At 40.3% G+C, this 25,362-nt stretch overlaps 1 protein-coding gene across 10 annotated transcripts in view; it reads left to right on the forward strand.

Moving 5' to 3' along the window:
• Positions 1–25,362, forward strand: part of GAPVD1 (GTPase activating protein and VPS9 domains 1) — a 101,105-nt gene that overhangs the window by 55,494 nt on the left and 20,249 nt on the right. For 4 of the 10 annotated variants that reach the window (XM_074395339.1, XM_074395344.1, XM_074395341.1 and 1 more), the window contains 11 exons: positions 326–455; positions 3,086–3,211; positions 6,230–6,403; positions 9,139–9,279; positions 11,266–11,400; positions 11,843–11,962; positions 14,110–14,190; positions 15,978–16,055; positions 16,188–16,558; positions 21,057–21,144; positions 22,096–22,176. In XM_074395339.1, coding sequence (XP_074251440.1) covers positions 326–455; positions 3,086–3,211; positions 6,230–6,403; positions 9,139–9,279; positions 11,266–11,400; positions 11,843–11,962; positions 14,110–14,190; positions 15,978–16,055; positions 16,188–16,558; positions 21,057–21,144; positions 22,096–22,176 — 1,525 coding nt within the window. The remainder of the gene's footprint in view (positions 1–325; positions 456–3,085; positions 3,212–6,229; positions 6,404–9,138; positions 9,280–11,265; positions 11,401–11,842; positions 11,963–14,109; positions 14,191–15,977; positions 16,056–16,187; positions 16,559–21,056; positions 21,145–22,095; positions 22,177–25,362) is intronic. The other 6 variants (XM_074395342.1, XM_074395343.1, XM_010351359.3 and 3 more) reach the window with 6 other exon arrangements.

A 25,362-nucleotide genomic window follows, 5' to 3' on the forward strand; every position in this document is an offset into this window, starting at 1 on the left:
GATTACAGGCATGTGCCACCATGCTCAGCTAATTTTTTTGTATCTTTAGTAGAGATGGGGTTTCACCATGTTGACCAGGATGGCCTTGATCTCTTGACCTCGTGATCCACCCGCCTCAGCCTCCCAAAGTGCTGGGATTACAGGCTTGAGCCACCGCGCCCGGCTTATTCCACAGATATTTAAAAGCTTGACAGACCTTCTAAATGGGTTTGTAGTTAAAAATTGGTAATTTAAGATTAAGGAGTTAAATATGCATTTGCTGTGGTTTGTTTCCTTATCAGTAGTCTTTCTGTTGGTAAACCAAAATTTACATTTTATTTTTTAGGTCCTAAACATGCAGCTTTCAGATGGAGGACAAGGAGATGTCCCTGTTGATGAAAACAAACTCCATGGTAAACCTGATAAAACCTTGCGCTTTTCCCTCTGCAGTGATAATCTGGAAGGAATATCTGAAGGTGAAGGGTTACTTCATTCAAGGAATTGTGTGATTCAAGTAATATTTTGTTTTGTGTTTTTTAAAGGAGCCTTATAAATTATAATTGTACCATCTGTGCCTCTCACGGAGGAGACTAATGAAGATTTCCTCTAATGAGCTTGAACAGTTGGCTGTAAAGATTGTTTCCTGAATAAAATTAAGATTGCAAGATGCCTTTGGTCATATAAAATGGAGAAGATATAAGTCTTTATTCAGACTTAAATGGAATAATAGCAAGTTTTGTTTCTCCAGTGTTAACATATACCAAAGCTTATAGAGCTCCTTTAGAAGGACATGATGCATGTCTAAACGGGAAAAAATTGACTTACTAGTAATTCATGATGTTTCATATAGTCTTAAATGTTCTGTATTCTGCTACTCACACTCACACACCTTTATGAAGCAGGATACAATGGAAATAGATATTAAAAAGAAAATTCAAAGCCAAGATTGTGAAGTGAGAATATGTCATTTGCTTACTAGGACCAATTTTTTTTGGTCAAGAAAATATAGTTCAAATTTACTGACATTTAAAAAGAAACATATAATAACTTCATGTTTTAATCTAACTTTTCAAAAATAACACATGTAATATATGTTCTAGAAAATAGAGAAGTAGAATCACCTACAATCTCAGTTTTTTTTAATAGCAGTTGACATTTTAGATTGTAGCAAAATCAGATTTCTATTTTGTAAACTTTTCAACTATTATTAAACTGACGTTAACATTTCCCTTTGTAATTTAATATTCTATTTTTTTTTTGAGACAGAGTCTTGCTCTGTCACCCAGGCTGGAGTGCAGTGGCATGATCTCCGCCCAATGCAACCTCTGCCTGCTGGGTTCAAGCGATTCTCCTGCTTCAGCTTCCCAAGTAGCTGTGATTACAGACCTCTGCCACCATGCTATTTATTTTTTATTTTTTATTTTTTATTTTTAGTAGAGGTGAGGTTTCACCATGTTGTTCAGGCTGGTCGTGAACCCCTGACCTCAGGTGCTCCACCCTTCTTGGCCTCCCAAAGTGCTGGGATTACAGGCGAGAGCCACGGCACCCAGCCTAACATTCTTAAATAACGTGGTTTTCATGGCTGTTTTCCTTAACTCACATAGGCATATCAGTTTTTTCAACTTTCTTCTATGATTAAATCTGTAGATTGCTTCCACTTTTCAGACATAGAAGCTTTGGGCTGGGCATGGTGGGTTGTGCCTGTAATCCCAGCACTTTGAGAGGCAGAGGCAAGCAGATTACCTGAGCTGAGGAGTTTGAGACCAGCCTGGGCAACACGGTGAAACCCTGTTCGTATTAAAATACAAAACGGCCGGGCGCAGTGGCTCAAGCCTGTAATCCCAGCACTTTGGGAGGCCGAGGCAGGTGGATCACGAGGTCGAGAGATCAAGACCATCCTGGTGAACATGGTGAAACTCCGTCTCTACTAAAAAAAATACAAAAAACTAGCTGGGCGTGGTGGTGCGTGCCTGTAATCCCAGCTACTCAGGAGGCTGAGGCAGGAGAATTGCCTGAACCCAGGAGGCAGAGGTTGCGGTGAGCTGAGATCGCGCCATTGCACTCCAGCCTGGGTAACAAGAGCGAAACTCCGTCTCAAAAAAAAAAAAAAAAAAATACAAAACATTAGCTGGGTGTGGCAGCGTGTATCTGTAGTCCCAGGTACTGGAGAGGCTGAAGCAGAACTGCTTGAATCCGGGAGGCGGAGGTTGCAGTGAGCCAAGATCGTGCCACTGCACTCCAACCTGGGTAACAGAGCAAGACTTTGTCTTAAAAAAAAAAAAAGAAAAAAAGTGGGCTCACACCTGTAATCCCAGCACTTTGGGAGTCCGAGGAAGGTGGATCATGAGGTCAGGAATTTGAGACCAGCCTGACCAACATGGTGAAACCTTGTCTGTACTGAAAATACAAAAGTTAGTTGGGCGTGGTCACGGTACACACCTATAATCCCAGCTACTCAGGAGGCTGAGGCAGGAGAATTGTTTGAACCTAGGAGGCGGAGGTTGCGGTGGGTTGGGATCGAGCCACTACACTCCAGCCTGGGTGACAGAGTGAGACTCTATCTCAAAAAAAAAAAAAAGAAGCTCTGCAACAAGCAACCTTAGATTAATTTGTTTTTTGAGACGGAATCTCACTTTTATTGCCCAAGCTGAGATCATGCCAGTGCAATGGTGCGATCTTGGCTCATTGCAACCTCGGCCTCCCCAGTTCATGTGATTCTCTTGCCTCAGTCTCCTGAGTAGATGAGATTACAGGCATGCACCACCAAGCCCGGCTAATTCTTGTATTTTTAGTAGAGATGAGGTTTCACCATGTTGGTCAGCTTGGTCTCCAACTCCTGTCCTCAGGTGATCAATGCACCTTGGCTTCCTAAAGTGCTGAGATTACAAGGTGTCAGCCACTGTGCCTAGCAGATTAATTTTTTATTAGCACCTTAGGATAAATTCCTAGAAGCAGAATTTCTGTCTCAAAGGGCATGTGTTTTTTTAAGGTATAAAGGCAGCATTAAAAACACTTTAGTCAGTTTTTAGTCTTTAAGGCATGAAAAATTGTATGGTGGCTCATGACTGTTTTATAAAGATTGCTCACAGTATAAACATTTCTCTAGGTCCTTCAAATCGCTCCAATTCAGTGTCCTCCCTAGACCTAGAAGGAGAGTCTGTGTCAGAACTTGGAGCAGGACCTTCCGGGAGTAATGGAGTTGAAGCTCTACAACTGTTAGAGCATGAGCAAGGTAAAGTGAAGTTGAACACAATTGCTTAAGTAGCAAAGAATTTATCTGATTGCAGGATGAGCAGTGTGTTTACATTGTTGACTTTGTTCAGTAAGAGATTATATAGTCACCATTAAACTTGCATTTATTCATCATTCTTTCAGTTTTTCAAAATGTATTTAGTTGGTAAGTAGATTGTTTAGGCCTAAGTTACATTGAATAATTAATATACATTACTTTAAATTCTGTAATATTTGATATTTTAATTCTGTAATCTTTTGGAGATACGAAGTAAATACTCAAGGCTCAAGGAACTTAGAATCGGGAAAGAATAATACACAATTGATTAAAGGTATCATAAATGTGTTTTGGCAGTTCTGAGTGAGAGATACATATGGTTGAAAGTATAGGGAAAGCTTACTGGAAGAGAATACTAGCCTTAATGGCTGGCTGGCATTGCCTGGGCAGAATTTGGAGATAGGTCATTCTAGGTGAATGACAAATATAAGCAAGTCAAAGAGGTGAGAAACCATAGTACTTATTCAGGTATCAGTTAGGGAAATAGGGTGAGGTAGAGATTAAAGAGTAGGTGAATTTCTGTTGTGGAAAGAAGGATGTCAGTATTTTAGTAGCAAGCTGGAAGTCACTGAAGGCTTTTGATTCAGTGAGGATGAGGAAGTAAGATGCCTTAGGAAGATTAAGTTGAAAAACTTTTTTGGATTTGTTTATTTAAGTTGATGCCCTCAGCCAGGTGTAATAGCTCATGCCTGTAATTCCAGTACTTTGGGAGGCAGAGGCAGGCAGGTGAGGTCAGGAATTCAAGAGCATACTGGCCAACATGGTGAAACCTGTCTCTACTAAAAATAAAAAAATTAGCCAAGCGAGGTGGCTGGTGCCTGTAATCCCAGCTACTCGGGAGGCCGAGGCATGAGAATTGCTTGAACCCAGGAGGCAGGGGGTTGCATTGAGCTGAGATTGAGTCACTCCATTCCAGCCTGGGTGACCGAGCAAGACTCTGTCTAAAAAAGAAAAGATGGACTGGGTGCGGTTGCTCAAGCCTGTAATCCCAGCACTTTGGGATTCGGAGGTCAGGAGCCCGAGACCAGTCTGGCCATGATAGTGAAAACCCTGTCTTTACTAAAAATACAAAAATTAGCTGGATGTGGTGGCGGGTGCCTGTAATCCCAGCTACTTGGGAGACTAAGGCAGGAGAATCACTTGAACCTGGGAGGCAGAGGTTATAGTGAGCCAGATGGTTCTACTGCACTCTAGCCTGGTTGACAGAGGAAGACTCCGTCTCAAAAAAAAAAAAAAAAAAAAAAGATTACGCCCTCAACTAGATTTGAGACAGTGATTTTTATGCTTTAGCATGCATAAGAATTACCTGGTTAGCTTTTTAAAAATTTTGTTTCCTAAGTCGTACTTCTAGAAATTCTGGTTCAGTCAAGTTTTAGAAAGAAAAAGAGTATTATCATTGGAATGTGTGTGGCTTGGAAAAAGTAATGCTGTATTTTACTGGATTGGTTTATCAGTGTATCAGTTAGGATTAAGTTTGTTGCAAATAACAGAGAAAACTCAAATAATAAAGTAGTACCTTCTTATCCATGGTTTCACCTTCTGTGGTTTCAGTTACCCACAGGCAACCTTGGTGCAAAAATATTAAATGGAAAATTCCAGAAATAATTCATAAATTTAAAATTGTGTGCCATTCTGAGTAATGTGATGAAATCTCGCACAATCTTACTCTATCTCATCCTTGACATTAATCATTTTTTAGTTCAGCATATCCATATATATACTACCTGCCTATTAGTCACTGCTTATCAAATCAAAAAAGCATGGAATATATAGGGTTTGGTACTATCCACAATTTCAGGCATCCACTGGAGGCCTTTGCATAAGTGGAGGAACTTTCATATGAGCTTATGAAAGAAGTTGAACAAATATCATCTCTTTAACATGCTTTCTGGGAGATTCTGAGGTAGGTGGTTGGCAGTCTATGTTTTGTGAAATGCTGGATTAAGAAGTGAATTGATAGTCCCAGCACTTTGGGAGACTGAGGATTGCCTGAGCCCAGTAGTTGAAGACCAGCTTGGGCAACATAGGGAGACCCAGTCTCTACAAAAACAAACAAACAAAAAACCCAGGGTGGTGGTGTGTGTCTATAGTTGCAGCTACTCAGGGAGGTTGAAGCTACAGTGATCCATGATCTTACCACTGCACTCCAGCCTGAGCTCCAGAGTTACACTGTCTCAAAAAAAAAAAGAACTCAATTGAGGGAAATTGGTCTAGGGAGGTGAACAGAACTCTTAAATGCAGAAGGGAGCTATCCAAGTCAAGTGAAAAAAACATATTTAGTGTGGTTTTATCAGTTAATTATTGCCACTACAATGCTATATAGCATACCACCCCAAAACATTTATTTTTGCCCTCAAGTCTATGGGTCAACTCGTTGGTCCTTCTGATTTGGACTGAGTTCACTCATGCGTGTACTTTCACCTGTGATTGGGTAGGGAGCTCTGCTTATCTTAGCTGGTAGTCAGTTATTTGGTAGCGAGCTGACTGGTCTAGTTAGGTCTAGGTCTAGTTAGGTCTAGTTAGGTCTAAGCATCACATGCTTAGTAATGATAGATTATGTGGGGGCCAGGTGTGGTGGCTCATGCATGTAATCCCAGCATTTTGGGAGACCAATGCTGGTGAATCAGTTGAGTCCAGGAGTTCAAGACCAGACTGGGCAACATGGCGAAACCCTTTCTCCATGAAAAAGACAAAAAATAATTAGCCAGGCATGGTGGCACGTGCCTATAGTTCCAGCTACTAGGGAGGTTGAGGTAGAAGAATCACTTGCGTCTGGGAGGTGGAGGCTGCAGTGAGCCGTGATTGCCACTGCATTCCAACCTGGATGACAGAACAAAAAAAATTAAAATAATTAAAAATATGTATATGTAACTTGAAGTTCAAAGATAAAATTCTTTAAAGTTGATTAAAAAGTCATTGCTGTGCTACTATTTTTAAAGTGCTTAATTTTGTTTTTGTTAGCTACAACACAAGATAACCTTGATGATAAACTAAGAAAGTTTGAAATTCGTGACATGATGGGATTAACAGATGATAGGGACATATCAGAAACAGTGAGTGAGACCTGGAGTACAGACGTCTTGGGAAGTGACTTTGACCCTAATATTGATGAAGATCGTTTGCAAGAAATTGCAGGTAACTGCCATTTAATGTCTCTGAAAGATCACAGTTTGGTTATTCAAATCCACTGACCTTTCATGAGAGGAAGTACCAGTGCCCTGGTTAACATAATGTGTGTATGTGTTAGCACCATCTGGGAAACTGTGATAACTGTATGGAACAAGACATTTGTGTACTTTTTTATTTGCTTAAATCTAAGTAGTGCTTTTTCTTTCTACATTTAATCCCATCCCTTGCCCATCCTCCTCCCCACTGCCAAAAAAAAAAAGAGAGAAAAACCAGTGTTGTGGATTAGATTCTGGTCAAGTGTTGTTTGCAGGGCATAGTATAAGTTCTTAGTCTGTCTCTGATTAGTATATTCTTCTTTTAAGACTAAACACCTTATCTTAAGATGGAAATTCTCACAGATTATACCCATAAAATCTTTCACAACAATATGATACTGATGTTCTCTTTAAAAATGAATTTGCTTCTGGAAGGTTAATTAAATTCCAAAGGGTAACCAGGGTTTTTTTTTTTTTTTTTCCTTCTTTTAAATTTTGATTAATTTTTTAAATAGAGACAGAATCTCTCTTTGTTGCCCAGGCTGGTCTCAAACTACTGAGCTCAAGCGATCCTCCTGCCTTCTTCTTTTTTTTTAAATGTGAAATTTATTGAGGTGTTATGTACATACACTAAAATTCAGTCTTTTGGATACTGTTTTATGAGTTCTGAAAGATATATAGTCTTGTAACCCTCATCTTCATTTTGTTTTTAAATCATGGAAAATTTAATTTATATATTTATTTTTCTTCAACTTTTATTTTAGGTTCAGCGGGTACATGTGCAGATTTGTTACATGGGAAATTGTTACAGCAACTTGTATGTTGCTGGGGTTTGGTACACAAATGATTTTTCTACCCAGGTAGTGAGCATAGTACCCAACAGGTTTTTTATTTTAATTTGAGACAGAGTCTTACTCTGTCACCCAGGCTGGAGTGCAGTGGTGTGATCTCGGCTCACTGCAACCTCTGCCTCCTGGGTTCAAGCAGTTCTCCTGCCTCAGCCTCCCAAGTAGCTGGGGCTACTGGTACCCACCACCACACCCAGCTAATTTTTGTATTTCTAGTAGAGATGGGGTTTCACCATATTGGCCAGGCTGGTCTCGAACTCCTGGCCTCAGGTGATCCACCCACCTCGGCCTCCTGAAGTTGTGGGATTACAGGCGTGAGCCATTGCGCCTGATCTAAATCATGGAACATTTTAAACAAATACAAAAGAGGAACCCAGTGTACCCATCACTTAGCTTCAGCAGTTAGACACACATGGCCCGCTTTGTTCTGTTCTCCTAACCACTACCCTATTCTCTCCCCTCCTTATGTTTAGGCAGGTTGCAGACATTATTTTATTTATAATTATTTTATGATATATCTTTAAAAGTTAATTTTTATTATTAACTTTTTTCCAATTTTTTTCATGTCCTGAAATAGAATTATTCTTTTATTAGGTTTAATCCAAAGTAGTGAAGCCTTTTGAACTTGAGTATTTTTAACACAGATGTGTAATAATGTTTAATACTTTCGATTTGTATTTCTAAGTAGTGTAAATAGATTTTTTAATTGGTTTTGCATTACTTTGTTCCAGATGCCATGGTAGTATTGTTCTTGGCAGTTAGCTGTATTTGTGCTATAAGCTGTATTTGCAGTTGAGAGGTTGCTATGTAGATGTGTATTTTCCTATGAATATATTTTATTGCCCTGAATAGTGACTAATGTGCTGGAAGAAAATATGTTTTGCCAGTATAGTATTCTGTGGTTAAATCTCTCTGAATGTTTTTAATCCCTGTAGGGCTCTAAATTTTAGAACAATATTAAGGACCCCTATAAAATTTGCTGAAAAATAAAAGCTAAAGCTAGTTGAAATTACTTCACTTAATGATGTGTTGTCTCTCTGGAGAGTCAGAGGTAAACTGCAGGAGACCGGTGAAAAGGTTCCAAACTGGGAACTTTATTTTTTTTATTATTTTTGAGATGGAGTTTTTCTCTTACTGCTTAGGCTGGAGTATAAATGGCACAATCTCGGCTCACTGCAACCTCCACCTCCTGGGTTCAAGTGATTCTCCTGCCTCATCCTTCGAGTGCTGGGACTACATGCTTGTGCCACCACTCCCAGCTAATTTTGTAGTTTTAGTAGAGACGGGGTTTTTGCTTGGTCAGTCTGGTCTTGAAATCCCGACCTCAGGTGATCTGCCTGCCTTAGCCTCCCAAAGTGTTGGGATTACAGGTGTGAACCAACATGCTTGGCGGAACTTTGTATTTTTACTGGTGGGTAGAGTGGAGTTTTGTTTTGTTTTGTTTTTGAGACAAAGTTCCAAAATGACATGGCCATTTTTATTTTTGAGGCAGGGTCTCACTACCATTGCCCAGACTGGAGGGCAATGGCATCATCTAGGCTCACTGCAGTCTCCACCTCCCTGCGGTCTCTGCCTCCTGGGTTCTTGTGCCTCAGCTTTTCAAGTAGCTGGGACTGCAGGCACCCGCCACCACACCTGGCTAATTCTTGTATTTTTAGCAGAATGGGGTTTTGCCCTATTGGCCAGGCTGGTCTTGAACTGTGATCTGCCTGCCTTAGCCTCTCAAAGTGCTGGAATTACAGGTGTGAGCCACTGCGCCTGGCCAGAGATTTTGTTAGCTTAGTTTAGCTTTTCTCCACTGTCACTGCACTTTCCACCAGGATCTTTGTTAACCCTTTGCTTCCCACCGTTTATACAGGTGCAGCAGCAGAGAACATGTTAGGCAGTTTGCTGTGCCTGCCAGGTTCAGGGTCAGTGCTTCTTGACCCTTGCACTGGTTCTACCATATCAGAGACAACAAGTGAAGCTTGGAGTGTGGAGGTATTGCCAAGTGACTCGGGTTAGTATGCTATCATTGTTTGCTTTTGCATTTACACAGTAGTTTTAATTAAATGCAAGGTATCCCAGCTTCTGTATTATGTATATTTTGTCAAATGTACATTTTGTTTGTTTGTTTTAATGAAGACAGAGTCTCCCTCTGTCACCCAGGCTGGAGTGTGCAGCAGCGTGATCTTGACTTACTGCAACCTCTGCCTCCTGAGTTCAGTGATCTTCTCGCATCAGCCTCCCAAGTAGCTAGGATTACAGATGTGTACCACCATGCTGGCTAAATTTTTGTATTTTTAGCAGAGACGGGTTTCACCATGTTGGCCAGGCTAGTCTCTAACTCCTGACTTCAGGTGATCCACCCACCTTGGCCTCCCAAAGTGCTAGAATTACAGGTGTGAGCCACCATGCCTGCCAAATACACATTTTACAAAGGTGAGGTAATCACATTGCTATGAATGTCAAACGGAAAATTAAGTTGAGGGTATTTTCTGTTAATTAAGGGAAAATGCTCTGTTAGATAGCGTAGACTATGATGGCAGGTGCTTTCAGTTATTTTGAAAGCAATTTTCTGTAACTTATCAGAGTTCCATGTGAGTCATTGAGTTCAGTATCTGCCACAAACTCGTGACAGGATAAGAGTAGCAACACAGTTCAAACCGAGTGCTTGCCTAGTAAACACATTTAGATTTATCATGGGGAGAACTTGACCCTCTAAAACATGTTTAATGTGTTTTTGAAATACATTGAAATTGAGAAGATATTATAAATGCATATAAAGTGTTTTGTGCTTTGTATATGCATGGTATTTTTTTACTGATTATGAAGACACATCTTTGCCTTCAACTAAATGTCAACTACCAGAATGCAAATATAAGGAATTATATGTATCTGCATTACATTCTGTTGATTTACTTGGTTCAAATTACTATTGTTATTATTTTGAGACGGAGTTTCGCTCTTGTTACCCAGGCTGGAGTGCAATGGCGCAATCTCAGCTCACGGCAACCTCCGCCTCCTGGGTTCAGGCAATTCTCCTGCCTCAGCCTCCTGAGTAGCTGGGACTACAGGCACCCGCCACCACACCTGGATAACTTTTATATTTTTAGTAGAGACAGAGTTTTACTGTGTTTGCCAGGATGGTCTCGATCTCTTGACCTCGTGATCCGCCTGTCTCAACCTCCCGAACTGCTGGGATTACAGGTGTGAACCACTGTGCCCGGCTGGTTAAAAAATTATTAAGTGATCCTAATAGGTGTTTTATAATTTTTTTTTTTAATTTTTTTTTTTAGATGGAGTCTCACTCTTGTCGCTCAGGCTGGAGTGCAGTAGTGTGATTTCGGCTCACTGCAGCCTTGCCTCCTGGGCTTAAGTGATTCTCTTGCCTCAGCCTCCCAAGTAGCTGAAATTATAGCAACTGCCGCCACGCCCAGCTAATTTTTGTATTTTTAGTAGCAATAGAGTTTCACCATGTTGGCCAGGCTGGTCTCGAACTCCTGACCTCAGGTGATCTGTCCGCCTTGGCTTCCCAAATTGCTGGGATTACAGGTGTGAGCTACTGAGGTTGGCCTGTTTTATAATGTTAAAGCATTCAGATATGCTAGCCTTGTTTGAAGACCAGTTGGGGACAATAGAATTAGCTCACCAGCTATTGAATATTCATAGGAGTTACTTTTTAGGAAGTGGTTGATTTAATACCAAGCTATTCCATACTCACTTGTCCAGTTCACATGTTAACCAGTAGCATACTCTGTGACATTTGTGATCTAGAAACCATGTTTTCATCTGTGCACAATGAACTGGCTTTGGGATGAAAATCACAACTTTGACTTCTTTAACACTTAATCTAACTAGCATTATTAACTAGCCCAGACTTAGAAAACCGTTTACACTGGTTTCATTCATGCCCTGGTTGCTTTGTTTATCTGGGTCACAAAAGCTGAAATTGTGGTGTGCCAACAGAATCACAGATGTAACACAGCTCTTTTTTTCTGTTTAGAGGCTCCAGACCTAAAGCAGGAGGAACGTCTACAAGAACTGGAGAGCTGTTCTGGACTGGGTAGCACATCTGATGATACGGATGTCAGGGAGGTCAGTTCCCGCCCCAGCACACCAGGCCTCAGTGTTGTGTCCGGTATGTCTGTCTTGTTTTAAGGAATAGGGATTTGAAGGTGTTCACCCCGTACCCCCTCCCATTTATAAAGTCATTACAAAGAGATATGTTGTATTTAAGAGCTGAGCAATTTCCAGGAAACAGAATTATTTCCATTTCACCTGAAATCTTAGAGAACTTAATATGTGGCTTTATGGAGCCTATTGAAGTAATTGGCAGTCTCTCTACAGCTGTTCTGTTCTTAGTAGCCTGTCGTACTTTGGAATCATATGATTCTGATTATGTTGTGTAAAGCAAGGTAAGTATATTTAAGTAATAGTACCATAAAGGATATAATACTAAACTCACATGTATAGAACTCGGACTCAAAATTCAAGAATGTTTAAATTTCTCCAAATTTCATATGCTTTCTGTGGTTATTTTGTTTTTCTTCCTGTTTATTTTTGACTATTTTTTTTTAAAGGCATAAGTGCAACCTCTGAGGATATTCCCAATAAGATTGAAGACCTGAGATCTGAGTGCAGCTCTGATTTTGGGGGTAAAGATTCTGTTACTAGTCCAGACATGGATGAAATAACTCACGGTAAGAGGGGGAAATGAGAATGACCTAAAAAATGACCACATCCATGGTTGAAACTGGCAGTATGACACGTTGCTGGTGATAGCATCTATTGATATAGCACTCTGGTATCTACTTTGTCAGTATGTATTTAAGGCCTTACATGTTCATGTTCTAAATTTAGTTAGGTTAGTTCCACTTTTAGGAATCAGTCATAATGAAAAATTCCATGTATAGAGAAAGTCTTTTGCACAAAGGTTTCTTTATAACGTTTTATATTGGCAGAAAATTAGAAATAACTTAAAAATTGAAAAATGGAGTGGCTAAATAATTTTGATGTAACTACTTATTAGAATGTATGTAGCTGTTTTAAAATGCTTTAAAGAATATGAAATGACTTAGAGAAAAACCTAGAACATACTACATAGAAAGTTTATTTTTGTAGAATTTTACACACAAGATGATAAAATGTTTTTAAAAACCTATGCATGAATTAAGTACTGGAAATACCAAACTGCTAGCAGTGGTTTTATATATTGAGTGGTAAGTTTTAAGGTACCTTTACTATTTTTACATTTTTATTTTATTTTTTTGTTCTAAACCAGGGTTTTTAAATCTTTACATTGTTGACATTTTAGGCTGGGAAATTCTTTGTTGTGGGGGCCGTCCTGGGCATTTTAGGATGTTTAAGTATCTCTGGCCCCTACCAGTAGCATATACCTTCTACCGCCTGGGGTTGTGACAACCAAAAATGTCTCTAGACATTGCAAAATGATCTCTTGGTGGGAGAAGATAGCCACCAATTGAGAACCTCTGTTCTAAACCAGTAGTCTCAAAGCATGGTCTCCATGGACTATGGAAGTCCTAAGACCCTTTAAGGGAAGAGTGCAGATGAAGTCACAACTGTCTTCATAAAAATCAAAGTTATTGTCCATTTTCATTATGTTGACATTTGTACTTATGGTGCATAGGCAAAAGTGGAAGTTTTACTTATGAATGTCTTTGATGAAAAAATAAAAATCACTTAATTACATCAACCCTTGAGGGTACACTGTTTTGTTTTTTTGAGATGGAGTTTTGCTCTTGTTGCCCAGGCTGGAGTGCAATGGCATGATCTCGACTCACTGCAACCTCCGCCTCCCAGGTTCAAGTGATTCTCTTGCCTCAGCCTCCCAAGTAGCTGGGATTACAGGCATGTGCCACCACAGCTGGCTAATTTACATTTTTAGTAGAGGTGGGGCTTATCCATGTTGCTCAGGCTGATCTTGAACTCCCAACCTCAGGTGATCTGCCTGCCTCAGCCTCCCAAAGTGCTGGGATTACAGGTGTGAGCCACCGCACTGGCCTGAGTATACACCTTTTTAATATTCTGTGTGAAGAAATAGGAAGCACCCCGATTGCATTTTCACTGCAACCTGAGATATAATGAGATGTCTTAAGAAGCAGTTATTTGATTATTTGAGTTGTTAGCTTAACTAGCAAGTGTTTTTTTCCCCTTGTTTATGTTTTTTTTTTTTTTTTTCATGAAATATCATTTTTACTTGAAAGAATGACAGATAAACTGTATTTCTTATGAACACATACTTGGGTATTTGACAGACATCTCAAAAATTAACAGTGTGGCCAGGCGTGGTGGCTCACGCCTGTAATCCCAACACTTTGAGTGGCTGAGGCTGGAGGACTCCTTGAGCCCAGGAGTTTGACACCAGCCTGGGCAACATAGGGAGACTTCATCTCTACAAAAATAAAAAAATTAGCCAGGTGTGGTGTGAGCCTGTGGTCCCATCTTTAAAAAAAAAAAAAAAAAATTAATAAAATGATCCTGTTACTTAAAGATAAGCAACTAATAGAGTGAGTTTGTTGCCAGTGATTAAATTCAAACTTTTGGATAAAAATTAGCATTTTGGAAATTTGTGTTTACCTGCATGAGTTTGACAGCTTTCTGTTGTTTAAAGTCTTTGCTAGTAAGATTAGCGGTGATATGAAGAATGTGAGTTTAAAAGAGGACAGAAAGTTCGATGATTTGGTTTCAAATTCTACCTTGTAGCTATCCTTTAAAAAGCTATTACTTCTCAAGATGTAGTAAAGTATCAAAGAATAATATCCACAATTTTCTGAAAAGGCTACTAACATATTGTTCCTTTTCCAACTACATGTCTATGTGAGGCCAGATTTTCTTTATATACTTCAGCCACAACAACATTTTCAACACATTGAAGCAGAAGCAGACATGAGAATCCAGCTGTGTTCTAGTAAGCTGTACATTCAAGATATTTGCAAAAAATGTTAAATAGTGTCATTCTTTTCATTTTTTATTTTGGAAAATAATATTTTTTATTTTTTTTTTAAAAAGGCTTTTTAATGTTACCATTAGAATTTTTTTTTTTTTTTTTTTTAAATGGACAGCTTCCCAAACCAGAGTAGGTTGAGAAAGAGTCCCTTGTATTACCTTCTAATGGGTATGTTTAAATGAATTAATAAATATTTAAACTTCAGTTTTAATTTCTAATATGGAATATCAATAGATATAATTACCATAAACAAAAGCTCTTAGGGTCAATAATTTTTTTAAGTTGTAAAGACGTCTTGGCCAGGCATGGTAGCTCATGCCTATAATCCCAGCACTTTGAGAGGCCGAGGTGGGAGGAGTGCCAGAGCCTAGGAGGAACAACCTGGACAACGTGGTGAGACCCTGTCTCTACAAAAAATAACATAAAAATTAACTGGGTGTGGTGGTGTGCACCTGTGCTCACAGCTGTTTGGGAGGCTAAGGCAGGAGGATCACTTAAGCTCAAGAGGTCGAGGCTGCAGTGAGCTATGTTTGCACCACTGCACTTAGCCAGGGTGACAGAGTGAGACCCTGTCTTAAAAAAAAAAAAGTCCTGAGACCAAAATTTGGGAACCGCTGTTTTAGGCTATCTTTTATAATGATTTAACTGTAGAACAAAAGGAAAAATCAAGAGGTGTAATAGTACTCTCATTCATTATCAAAAGATATAGCTTCAGCACCTCCCCCCTGCCAAAATAGCTTCAGACTAAAAACGTTTAGATTAATAGTTTTTTGTGTTTGAAGTTTCCGTCCTCTGCATACTTATCTGTTTTAAAATTATTTGCTGAGAGCAGTGTTAGAACTTCAAAATGTACAACCTTTTATTTATACCCTACCTGTACGTAGTATTGTCCCTGTATTTATATTTTATTTATTTATTTTTAAATTTTTAGTTCTTATAAATTTTTGTAGAGACAAGGTCTTACTATCTTGCCTAGACTGGTCTTGAACTCCTGGGCTCAAGTAGTCCTCCCTCCTTGGCCTCCCAAAGCACTGGGATCACAGGTGTGAGCCCCTGCACCTGACCTTGCCCCTATATTTTCAGATGAGGGGAAAGTGAGGCTCAGGGAAGTTGTGACATTCTGAAAAAGTTGATGGTTTAGGTCTTCTGGCTCTGTTCTCTTTGCATGAACCATGCTTGCATTAGATGCCAGACCACTTAAATGTAAAGAAAATCTATATATGAAGATACTAATGAAAACATAAAATGGGCCAGGTACAGTGGCTCACGCCTGTAATCCCAGCACTTTGGGAGGCCGAGGTGGGCAGATTACCTGAGGTAGGGAGTTCGAGACCAGCCTGACCAACATGTTGAAACCCCGTCTCTACTAAAAATACAAAAATTAGCCGGGCATAGTGGTGGGCGCCTGTAATCCCAGCTACTCCAGAGGCTGAGGCAGAGAATTACTTGAACCTGGGAGGCGGAGGTTGCAGTGAACTGATACTGCACCATTGCACTCTAGCCTGGGCGACAGAGTTAGACTCTGTCTCAAAAACAAACAAAAAAATATAGAATGAATTGGAAGTAATTATACTTTGATTTTTTTTCTTGTATGCCTCTCAAGTTCTAATTGATCAAAAAAGGAACCATCAGAGAATACCTAGAACCCTTTTAATTGAATACTTAGAACCTTTTTAGCTATGTTGAACTGTGTTGAGACCATCTGTCCTGAGTTCTAGCTTGGTCTCACAGTTTCCCTCCTGTTTTAGGTGCCCACCAGCTGACCTCTCCTCCTTCTCAGTCAGAGTCTCTGCTGGCCATGTTTGATCCACTGTCTTCGCATGAAGGTAAACCAGTGAAATGAACTTTTTCACTCATGTCATAGACAGGAGGAGGAAACCAAACGCCTTTGTCAATGCCTTTGTTAGGTAAGTTGTGTCTTAGTTACAAAACTGTTTTTTTTTTTTCCTGTATTATAGGGGCTTCCGCTGTGGTAAGGCCAAAGGTTCACTATGCTAGGCCTTCGCATCCACCACCAGATCCCCCAATCCTGGAAGGAGCTGTGGGAGGAAATGAGGCCAGGTTGCCCAACTTTGGTTCCCATGTTTTAACTCCAGCTGAAATGGAGGCATTCAAGCAAAGGCATTCTTACCCTGAGAGACTAGTTCGAAGCAGGAGCTCTGATATTGTGTCTTCGGTCCGGAGACCCATGAGTGACCCCAGCTGGAACCGGCGTCCAGGAAATGAAGAGCGGGAACTCCCTCCAGCTGCAGCCATTGGTGCTACTTCTTTGGTGGCTGCACCTCACTCATCATCTTCATCCCCGAGTAAAGACTCCTCAAGAGGAGAGGTATGGGACATAGGCCCTGAAGAAGAATTGTGTTCTGCCTGCCTGGTTCTCTTGATATCTGAAATTACATGGAATATATAAATCTAGGATTATAGATGGAGAGTAGTCATGATTAAAGATGATTCGTCAATCTGATGTGCTTGCAACCTATACAACTGTGGTTTTGTAGTAATACTGTCTTGCATTTTTATGACACCTTTAGCTTCTCTCCAAGCAATTTTTATTTATATTTAAACCTTAACAATATCCCTCTGAGATGTTAGATGAGTTTTTTCTTTCCTTTTTTTTTTTTTTTTTTTTTGAGACAGAGTTTCACTCTGTTGCCCAGGCTAGAGTGCACTGGCATGTTCTTGGCTCACTGCAACCTCTGCCTCCCAGGTTCAAGCAATTATCTTTCCTCAGTCTCCTGAATAGCTGAGACTACAGACACGTGCCACTGCACCCAGCTAATTTTTTATATTTTTAGTAGAGACAGGGTTTTATCATGTTGGTGGGGCTGGTCTCAGACTCCTGACCTTGTGATCTGCCCACCTCGGCTTCCAAAGTACTGGGATTACAGGCATGAGCCACCGTGCCCAGTCCAATGAGCATTTTTTATTTTTTTGTTTTAACAATCATAAAGTTATAAACAAGTTGGAAGTACAATAAAAGAACGCTTTCGCCCTATTTTAGAGCAAGTTGCCAACCTGATGCTCTGATACCCCTGAGCATTTTAGTGTAAGTTTTTACAAACAAGCAGATTCTCCTGCATCTCAAGGTAAAACCATCAGCTTCAGCAGATGAACATTGATACATGAATGGATATGTATCAACTGGCTAGTTCTCACACCCCATTCACATGTCCCCAGTTATCCCTATAACTTTTTTTTTAAGACAGTCTTGCTCTGTTGCCCAGACTGGAGTCAGTGGCATGATCTTGGCTCAGTGCAACCTCCACCTCCTGGGTTCAAGTGATTTTCCTGCCTTAGCCGCCCTAGTAGCTGGGACTAGAGGCGCCTGCCACCATGCCCAGCTAATTTTTGTATTTTTAGTAGAGTTGGGGGTTTCACCATATTGGCCAGGCTGGGCTCGAACTCCTGACTTTGTGATCCACCCACTGAGGACTCACGAAGTGCTGGGATTATAGGTGTGAGCCACTGTGCCCAGCCTCCTTTTTATAGTAAAAGGATTCTATTCAGAATCACAGGCTGCTTTTTAGTCTCTTCAGTCAAGAACAGCCCTCAGTTTTTTTTTTTTTAACTCGTATGACCTTGACACTCTTGAAATTTACAGGTTATTTGTTTTCTAGAATGTTCTTCAGTTTAGGTTTGATGTTTTCTTTTCTTTTTTTTTTTTTGAGACGGAATTTCGCTCTTGCTACCCAGGCTGGAGTGCGATGGCGTGATCTCAGCTCACCGCAACCTCCGCCTCCTAGGTCCAAGCAATTCTCCTGCCTCAGCCTCCTGAGTAGCTGGGATTGCAGGCATGTGCCACCATGCCCAGCTAATTTTTTGTATTTTTAGTAGAGATGGGGTTTCACCATGTTGACCAGGATGGTCTCGATCTCTCGACCTTGTGATCCACCCGCCTCGACCTCCCAAAGTGCTGGGATTACAGGCTTGAGCCACCGTGCCCGGCCTTTTTTTTTTTTTGAGACAGAGTTTCGCTCTTGTTACCCAGGCTGGAGTGCAATGGCGCGATCTCGGCTCACCACAACCTCCGCCTCCTGGGTTCAGGCAATTCTCCTGCCTCAGCCTCCTGAATAGCTGGATTACAGGCGTGTGCCACCATGCCCAGCTAATTTTTTGTATTTTTAGTAGAGACAGGGTTTCCCCATGTTGACCAGGATGGTCTCGATCTCTTGACTTCTTGATCCACCCGCCTCAGCCTCCCAAAGTGCTGGGATTACAGGCGTGAGCCACTGTGCCCAGCCCAGGTTTGATGTTTTCTTATGATTAGATTGAGGTTATCCATCTTTGGCAGGAACATCACTGAAATGACACTTTTTTTCATTGCACTTCGTTAGGTAGCACAGTTTTAATTTGTCCCATTTCTACGATGTTCATTTGGATAATTTGATGAAGTGTTGTCTTCCAGGCTTTGCCACTGTAAAGTTACTCTTTTTCCCTTTATAATTAATAAGTATTTTGGGGAGAGGGTACTTAAAAAATATGTAACTATACTGTTCTCCATCAAATTTTTAACTTTACCTATTAATTATGTCTATGGTTTCATGGTTTTCTGTCTTTTTAAAAGGTGTGTGTGTGTGTGTGTGTGTGTGTGTGTGTGTGTATTTTTTAGATAGGCTCTTGCTCTATCACCCATGCTGGAGTGCAGTGGTACCAACACTGCTCACTGCAACCTTAACCTCCGAGGCTCAGGCATTCCTCCCACTTTGGCCTCCCAGGTAGCTGGGAGTATAGGCGTGTACCACATGCTTGGCTAATTTTTTTTTTTTTTTTTTTAATTTTTTTGTGTGGAGATGGGGACTCACTTTGTTGCCCAGGTGCCCTGTCTTAAACTCTTGGGCTCAAGCAATCCTTCCACCCCAGCCTCCCAAGTATTGGGATTACAGGCGTGAGCCACCTACCATGCCTGGCCCAGTTTTCTGTCTTCATTAGGGTTTGTCACTCTTATTTATTTTGAAGCCCAATTGTCTCTGATTGGGCCAGTGGGAGCCCCTTCAGGCTGGCTTCTGAGTTCTTTTGATGCACTGCTGTTACTCTTTGAGCATAGTTTTACTTTCTGGCACAAGATGTTAGAAGCGGATACTGTACTTTGTCCTAGTCTGGTCTTTCTCCAAGTACCCTTGTTTCTTTTCATGAAAAATGCTGTTTTGGAAATTGAGCTCTAGATACAGTGTTCCTTTGCTGTGGACAGAGCTAGGGAGTATGTGTGTGTGTATACTCATGTTTACCTGTATATTTCCTTTATCTTTCTCCATAAGTAGGACCATGAACTTACACTGACACATTTAATTCTAGTCCTGACACAATAGTTTGTTTTATCTTTCTTCCTTTCCAGATTTGTAACTCCTTTCTCCAACAGTGAGAAGTCTATTTTCACTATTTTTCATGTGTGTATTTATTCGATCAGTTCCCCAGTATGTAATCAGTTTCTCCTCCCCACTGTTAAATTAACTCTTTCCTGGTACAGATGCCCTCATTTCTCTGCTAGGGTTCTGATAATTCTTTATCCCAGGCATGTAGATGAAAAATGGAAATTAAGTGATTTGTCCATGGTCACATGATAGGCTAGTAAAGGAATTAACAGTCCCTGTCCTTTGGCATGTTTTGTTTGTTTGTTTGTTTTTTGAGATGGAGTCTCACTCTGTCGCCCACGCTGGAGTACAATGGCATGATCTCAGCTCACCACAACCTCTCCCTCAAGCAATTCTCCTGCCTCAGCCTCCCAAGTAGCTGGGATTATAGGCACACACCACCACACTCAAATAATTTTTGTATTTTGTATTTTTAGAGACAAGGTTTCACCATGTTGTCCAGGCTGGTCTTGAACTTCTGACCTCAGGTGATCCACCCACCTTGGTCTCCCGTAGTGCTGGGATTACAGGCATGGGCCACCACACCCAGCCCCTTTTGCATGTTTCAATGATAACTTAGTATGCTCAGCTTCTGGCACATGGTACACACTTGGTTTCATTATTAGTGCTACTGCTACCATCTCTACTGCTCTTCTGGAGTTTATTTGCATTTACTTTTCTCATAAGTATTTATTGAGTGCCTCATTTACACCAGGCTCTGTATTAAGCCTTCGGTTTATTAACAGTAAGGAGATAGTGCCTACCCTCAAGCAAATGACAGTGTGCTTCAAAAGGCACCTATATGGCAATCAGAAGAGTTTTACCTTAAGGCAAAGACTGACTTTCTTATTTCACAGACCTACTTAAATCCTTTCAGCCTGAGCAACATAGTAAGACCTTATCTCTACAAAATAAAAATTAAAAATTAGCTGGGCGGCTGGGTGCCTTGGCTTGTGCCTGTAATCCCAGCACTTTGGGAGGCCGAGGCGGGTGGATCACGAGGTCAAGAGATCGAGACCATCCTGGCCAACGTGGTGAAACCCCATCTCTACTAAAAAAAAATAACAAAAATTAGCTGGGCATGGTGGCGCACACCTGTAGTCCCAGCTACGTGGGAGGCTGAGGCAGGATAATTGCTTGAACCTCGGAGGTGGAGGTTGCAGTGATCCGAGATCACACCACTGCACTCCAGCCTGGCGCTTAGCGCCAGAGTGAGACTCTGTCTCAAAAAAAAAAAAAAAAAAAAAAAATTAGCTGGGCATGATGTTGTGTACATCTGTCGTCCTAGCTGCTTGGGAGGCTGAGGGGAGGTTGGATTGCTTGAGCCAGAGAAGTTGAGGCTGTGGTGAGCTGTGACTGTGCTACTGCACTCCAGCCTGGGCAACAGAATGAGATCCTGTCTCAAAAAAAAAAAAATCCTTTTCTTAGTAATTTATCCTGCTATCAAACTCCAAATAAAGCCTCCAACTTTTTCTACAGACTGAAGAACGCAAAGATAGCGATGATGAGAAATCAGACAGGAACAGACCTTGGTGGAGAAAACGTTTTGTTTCAGCCATGCCTAAAGGTAATTTTATAAAATATTAGAATGCTGTATTAGCAATAAGAAGCGAAGCCCCAGAATCTCTTCAGAGAGCCAGTATCTCAGTTTCTCTGTGAGACTTGCTGGGCCTGTTTCTAGCTACTTTGAGGGTGTAGAAAATGGTTTCACTTAGATGAATGCTAAGGCAGAGCTTTAGAAATGTTCTTGTTCTTTGCAGGAAGTGGTAGTGGTTTCGTAAATGGAAGTCATGCCTGTCGCTATTGTTTAAATATCACATACCATTGTAGTTAAAATATCATAAGTACTTTTGACATATATATTGCTATTAATTATTGCAGGAAAATGGGACACTATTGATAATTAAACATTGAAAATTCATCCTTTATATTCCTGGAATAAATTTAAGCTTTTTATGTCTATGTTCATTGAGAATGTTTATATGGTAAATATCAGTGAGTGTTTATTTTGAAAGGTAGCTGTATAAAATTGTTTACTTTTTTGGAACAGCCTGGCATCATTTGAGTTGGCAAAACATCTCTTCCTGAAAGGAGAGATCATCCAGGAGTAAAGATAGAAACTTCTTCCAAAGGCCTCTTCTCAGCACGGTGGCGCTCAGGAACTCTGGGGAGAGCTGCTCTCATGCCATACTCAAGCCGCTCGATGAGGAGGAGGGAATGAACTAGGAGTTTTGAATGTGTTGATTTTGAGCAGAGGTTAAGAGTCAGTGGTTTTGATTTAGTCCCAATGGATTCCTGTTAAATCATTCTTCCTATGACAGATGACTCCGAAGCAGATTCTGAAAGCTCCTTTAAAAACCTTCAATACTATTTTAAGGACAGTTATCAGTCAACGCTTTTAATTTCTTAGCTTTTAAACTTTTCAGCCTCCTTTCGCTTAGAAATTTTGGCACACCAGTTAACTTCCAAGTAGTGCAGTATGTTATATGTCACACTACTGACTTTATTTAATTTCCAGCTCCTATACCATTTAGAAAGAAAGAAAAACAAGAAAAAGACAAAGATGATCTGGGGCCTGACAGATTCTCAACACTCACAGGTTTGTAGACCCATGGACTTCCTGGCTCCTTCATTCCCAGAGCACATATTTCATAACACTTTTTCTTGGGTACCATAAGCGTTGCCTTTTTAGAAGAGTGTGTCTGCGTGTGTACAGTGGGGAGTATGTTCTTCATACCTCTGTGGTTTCCAGTTAGCAGCCACAGTAAACCTCAGTGTGCTCTTCCTGCAGACTGCTACCACCATCATCATCCTCATTATCATTACTCTGTTTACGATGAGGCCCCTGATCCTGAGCCTCTAGGTGTACCCTACAACTCACCATCTAGTGGGATGATGACACACAATGCCTTTTAGGAAAGTGTGGTGACAGTTTTAGTGCTGTGCATGCTTTATCTTTGGATCATTGATTGAATAGTTTTCTCTAACAGTGATCATAGAATTCTACATTTATTTTCATCTGTAGTTTGTTTTTGATTATTCAAGATGACAGTGAAATTCTGTTTCACCTAATTGTTTCCTTTTTTTGTGATAAAGTGTGTGTTCAAACAATATCATAAATGCCAACCGTTATAATGAAAGTTTTAAAAACTTTACTAATTTTTTACAGCTTGACTAATTTTAACATTGCCATCTGACCCAAGGAAAATACAGCTGGGGGTTGGGTGTTTATCTTATTAAGCGTTTGTATTTCTGCAACTGCTTAATGAGCACCCTAAAAAGGAGAGTTCGAGAGTAGTGTGAATGACCCAGCCTTGGGTTTGTTAGCTGTGTATTGTCTCCGGTGTCTATAGAGCATCTAGAGGAAGTTTGTCCAACCTATGGACCTCAGGCCACATGCAGCCCAGGATGGCTTTGAATCTGGCCCAACACAAATTTGCAAACTTTCTTCAAATAGTATGAGATTTATACAGGAACCCTTTTTTTTTTTTAAAAGCTCATTAGCTACCATTAGGGTTAGTGTATTTCGTGTGTGGCCCAAGACAATTCTTCCTCCTTTTTGGCCCAAGAAAGCCAAAAGATTGAACACCCCTGGTCTAGAGGGAAGTCCATTTCTTCTTTTTTTTTTTTTTTTTTGAATTTTGAATTTGAATTGTTATCCTATTAAGTTAAAGTGAAGTTTTTGTTTCATTAAATAGTTTTATTTAAAAATGGGGTAGATAATAGGTTAAGAACATCCTCCTCAAATAGTTCAGCATTACAGGTGGAATCCCATTACAGGTGGAATCCCATTCTAATGTTTAGTTCCATATATTTAGATGTATTTCTGTATCCTAGCATGTAAGTCCTTGCTTATTTAAAATGGTAATTACTCCAGAATAAAGGGGTTTGAACAGCAGGAAATATGCTTACAGGCCAAAGTTCCCTGCTGAGAGTAGCCAAGCCTGTCCTGTTCAGTCAGTAAATACTTACTGACCATGTGACTCTTGCCAGGCACTGTGCTAAGTGTTGTGGGTATTAAGTCAAATCACGCATGACCTCTGTTCTTCAGGACCTTCCAGTCTGATTGGAAAGAGTTGGAAAGACATTGTCCTTTTGGCAAAATATTTATGTATTCTTATCACATGTTCCTAATGTTAGAACACCACCAGTGTTTACAGAGTGAATTACTATTAATGACATCTCATGTTTTAAAAACGTTGAATCACTAACTTTGAAGAAGTTATAAATTATTTTTATTTGTTTGTTTGAAGGAGTTATATTTTACTTACCCTCTTTGGGCAGTATATTTTTCTTGGTTTTTGATACTGGAACTAGAATCTAAGTAGAGTAGAATAACTCTTTTTCCTAAAGTAATTTGTTTTCTTTGGCTGTAATTCAAGTAGGTTAGCTTCCCTACTGATCCAGAAATTTCTACCCAGTCCTTATTAATGACTCATTGAAAGTTATTATTAAACCAATTTAAACATGTTATAGGAGGAAATTTTCTAGTAGTCTGTTCATAATTCTGTAACCCTAATTTTTATTTTGCTGTTACCTCCTAATCTTTTTCCACGTTTGTACATGGCTTTTTCTTGATTGAATTAGATTATGCATGTGACTTTGTATTCTTCTTTTACCAAGTTATTTTATAAACCCTCTCCCAATTTCTACTAAACATAGTTGGATTTTAGATTTTTTTTTTTTTTTGAGACGGAGTTTCGCTCTTGTTACCCAGGCTGGAGTGCAATGGCACGATCTCGGCTCACTGCAACCTCCGCCTCCTGGGTTCAAGCAATTCTCCTGCCTCAGCCTCCCGAGTAGCTGGGACTACAGGCCCAGCTAATTTTTCTATTTTTAGTAGAGATGGGGTTTAACCTTGTTGACCAGAATGGTCTCAATCTCTTGACCTCATGATCCACCCACCTCAGCCTCCCAAAGTGCTGGGATTATAGGCGTGAGCCATTGCACCCCATAGTTGGGTTTTAAATCATTTTTATTGGCTATAAAATAATTTATCATGATTTTACTGCAGTGTAAATGTTCTCTAATTATTGGCTATTTAAATTGTTCCCATTTTTTTTTTTTTTTTTTTTGAGGCGGAGTTTCGCTCTTGTTACCCAGGCTGGAGTGCAATGGCGTGATCTTGGCTCACCACAACCTCCGCCTCCTGGGTTCAGGCAATTCTCCCGCCTCAGCCTCCTGAGTAGCTGGGATTACAGGCACGCGCCACCATACCCAGCTAATGCTTTGTATTTTTAGTAGAGATGGGGTTTCACCACGTTGACCAGGATGGTCTCGATCTCTTGACCTCATGATCCACCTACCTCGGCCTCCCAAAGTGCTGGGATTACAGGCTTGAGCCACCGCGCCCGGCCTCCAATTTTTTATTATGAAAATAGTACTCACAGATTTATATATATTGTATTTTTTGTTCATTTTAATTATTGTCTGGGGGACAATTTTTAAGAACAGTGTTAATAGAAATAAAGATTATAAGCAACTTTGTGAGTCTCACTGTGTTTAGTCATAATGTATTATATGGTCCCTTTTTCAGAGCTCTCAACAGCACTCAAAAGTAATAACCAACTGGGTGAAGTGGGCCATGCCTATTATCCCAGTTATTTTTTGGGAGGTCAAATTGAGAGGACTGCTGGAGGCCAGGAGTTTGAGGTTACATTGAGCTATGTGCCACTGCACTCCAGCCTGGGTAACAGAGCAAGACCTTGTTTCAATTAAAAAAAACCAAAAACCAAAAAACAAAAACCCAATAGCTAAAAAATACTTCCCCTTCAAAACAAGATTC

Source organism: Saimiri boliviensis, chromosome 2 (genome assembly GCF_048565385.1).
Source record: "Saimiri boliviensis isolate mSaiBol1 chromosome 2, mSaiBol1.pri, whole genome shotgun sequence".
Classification (NCBI taxonomy): Eukaryota; Metazoa; Chordata; class Mammalia; order Primates; family Cebidae; genus Saimiri; species Saimiri boliviensis.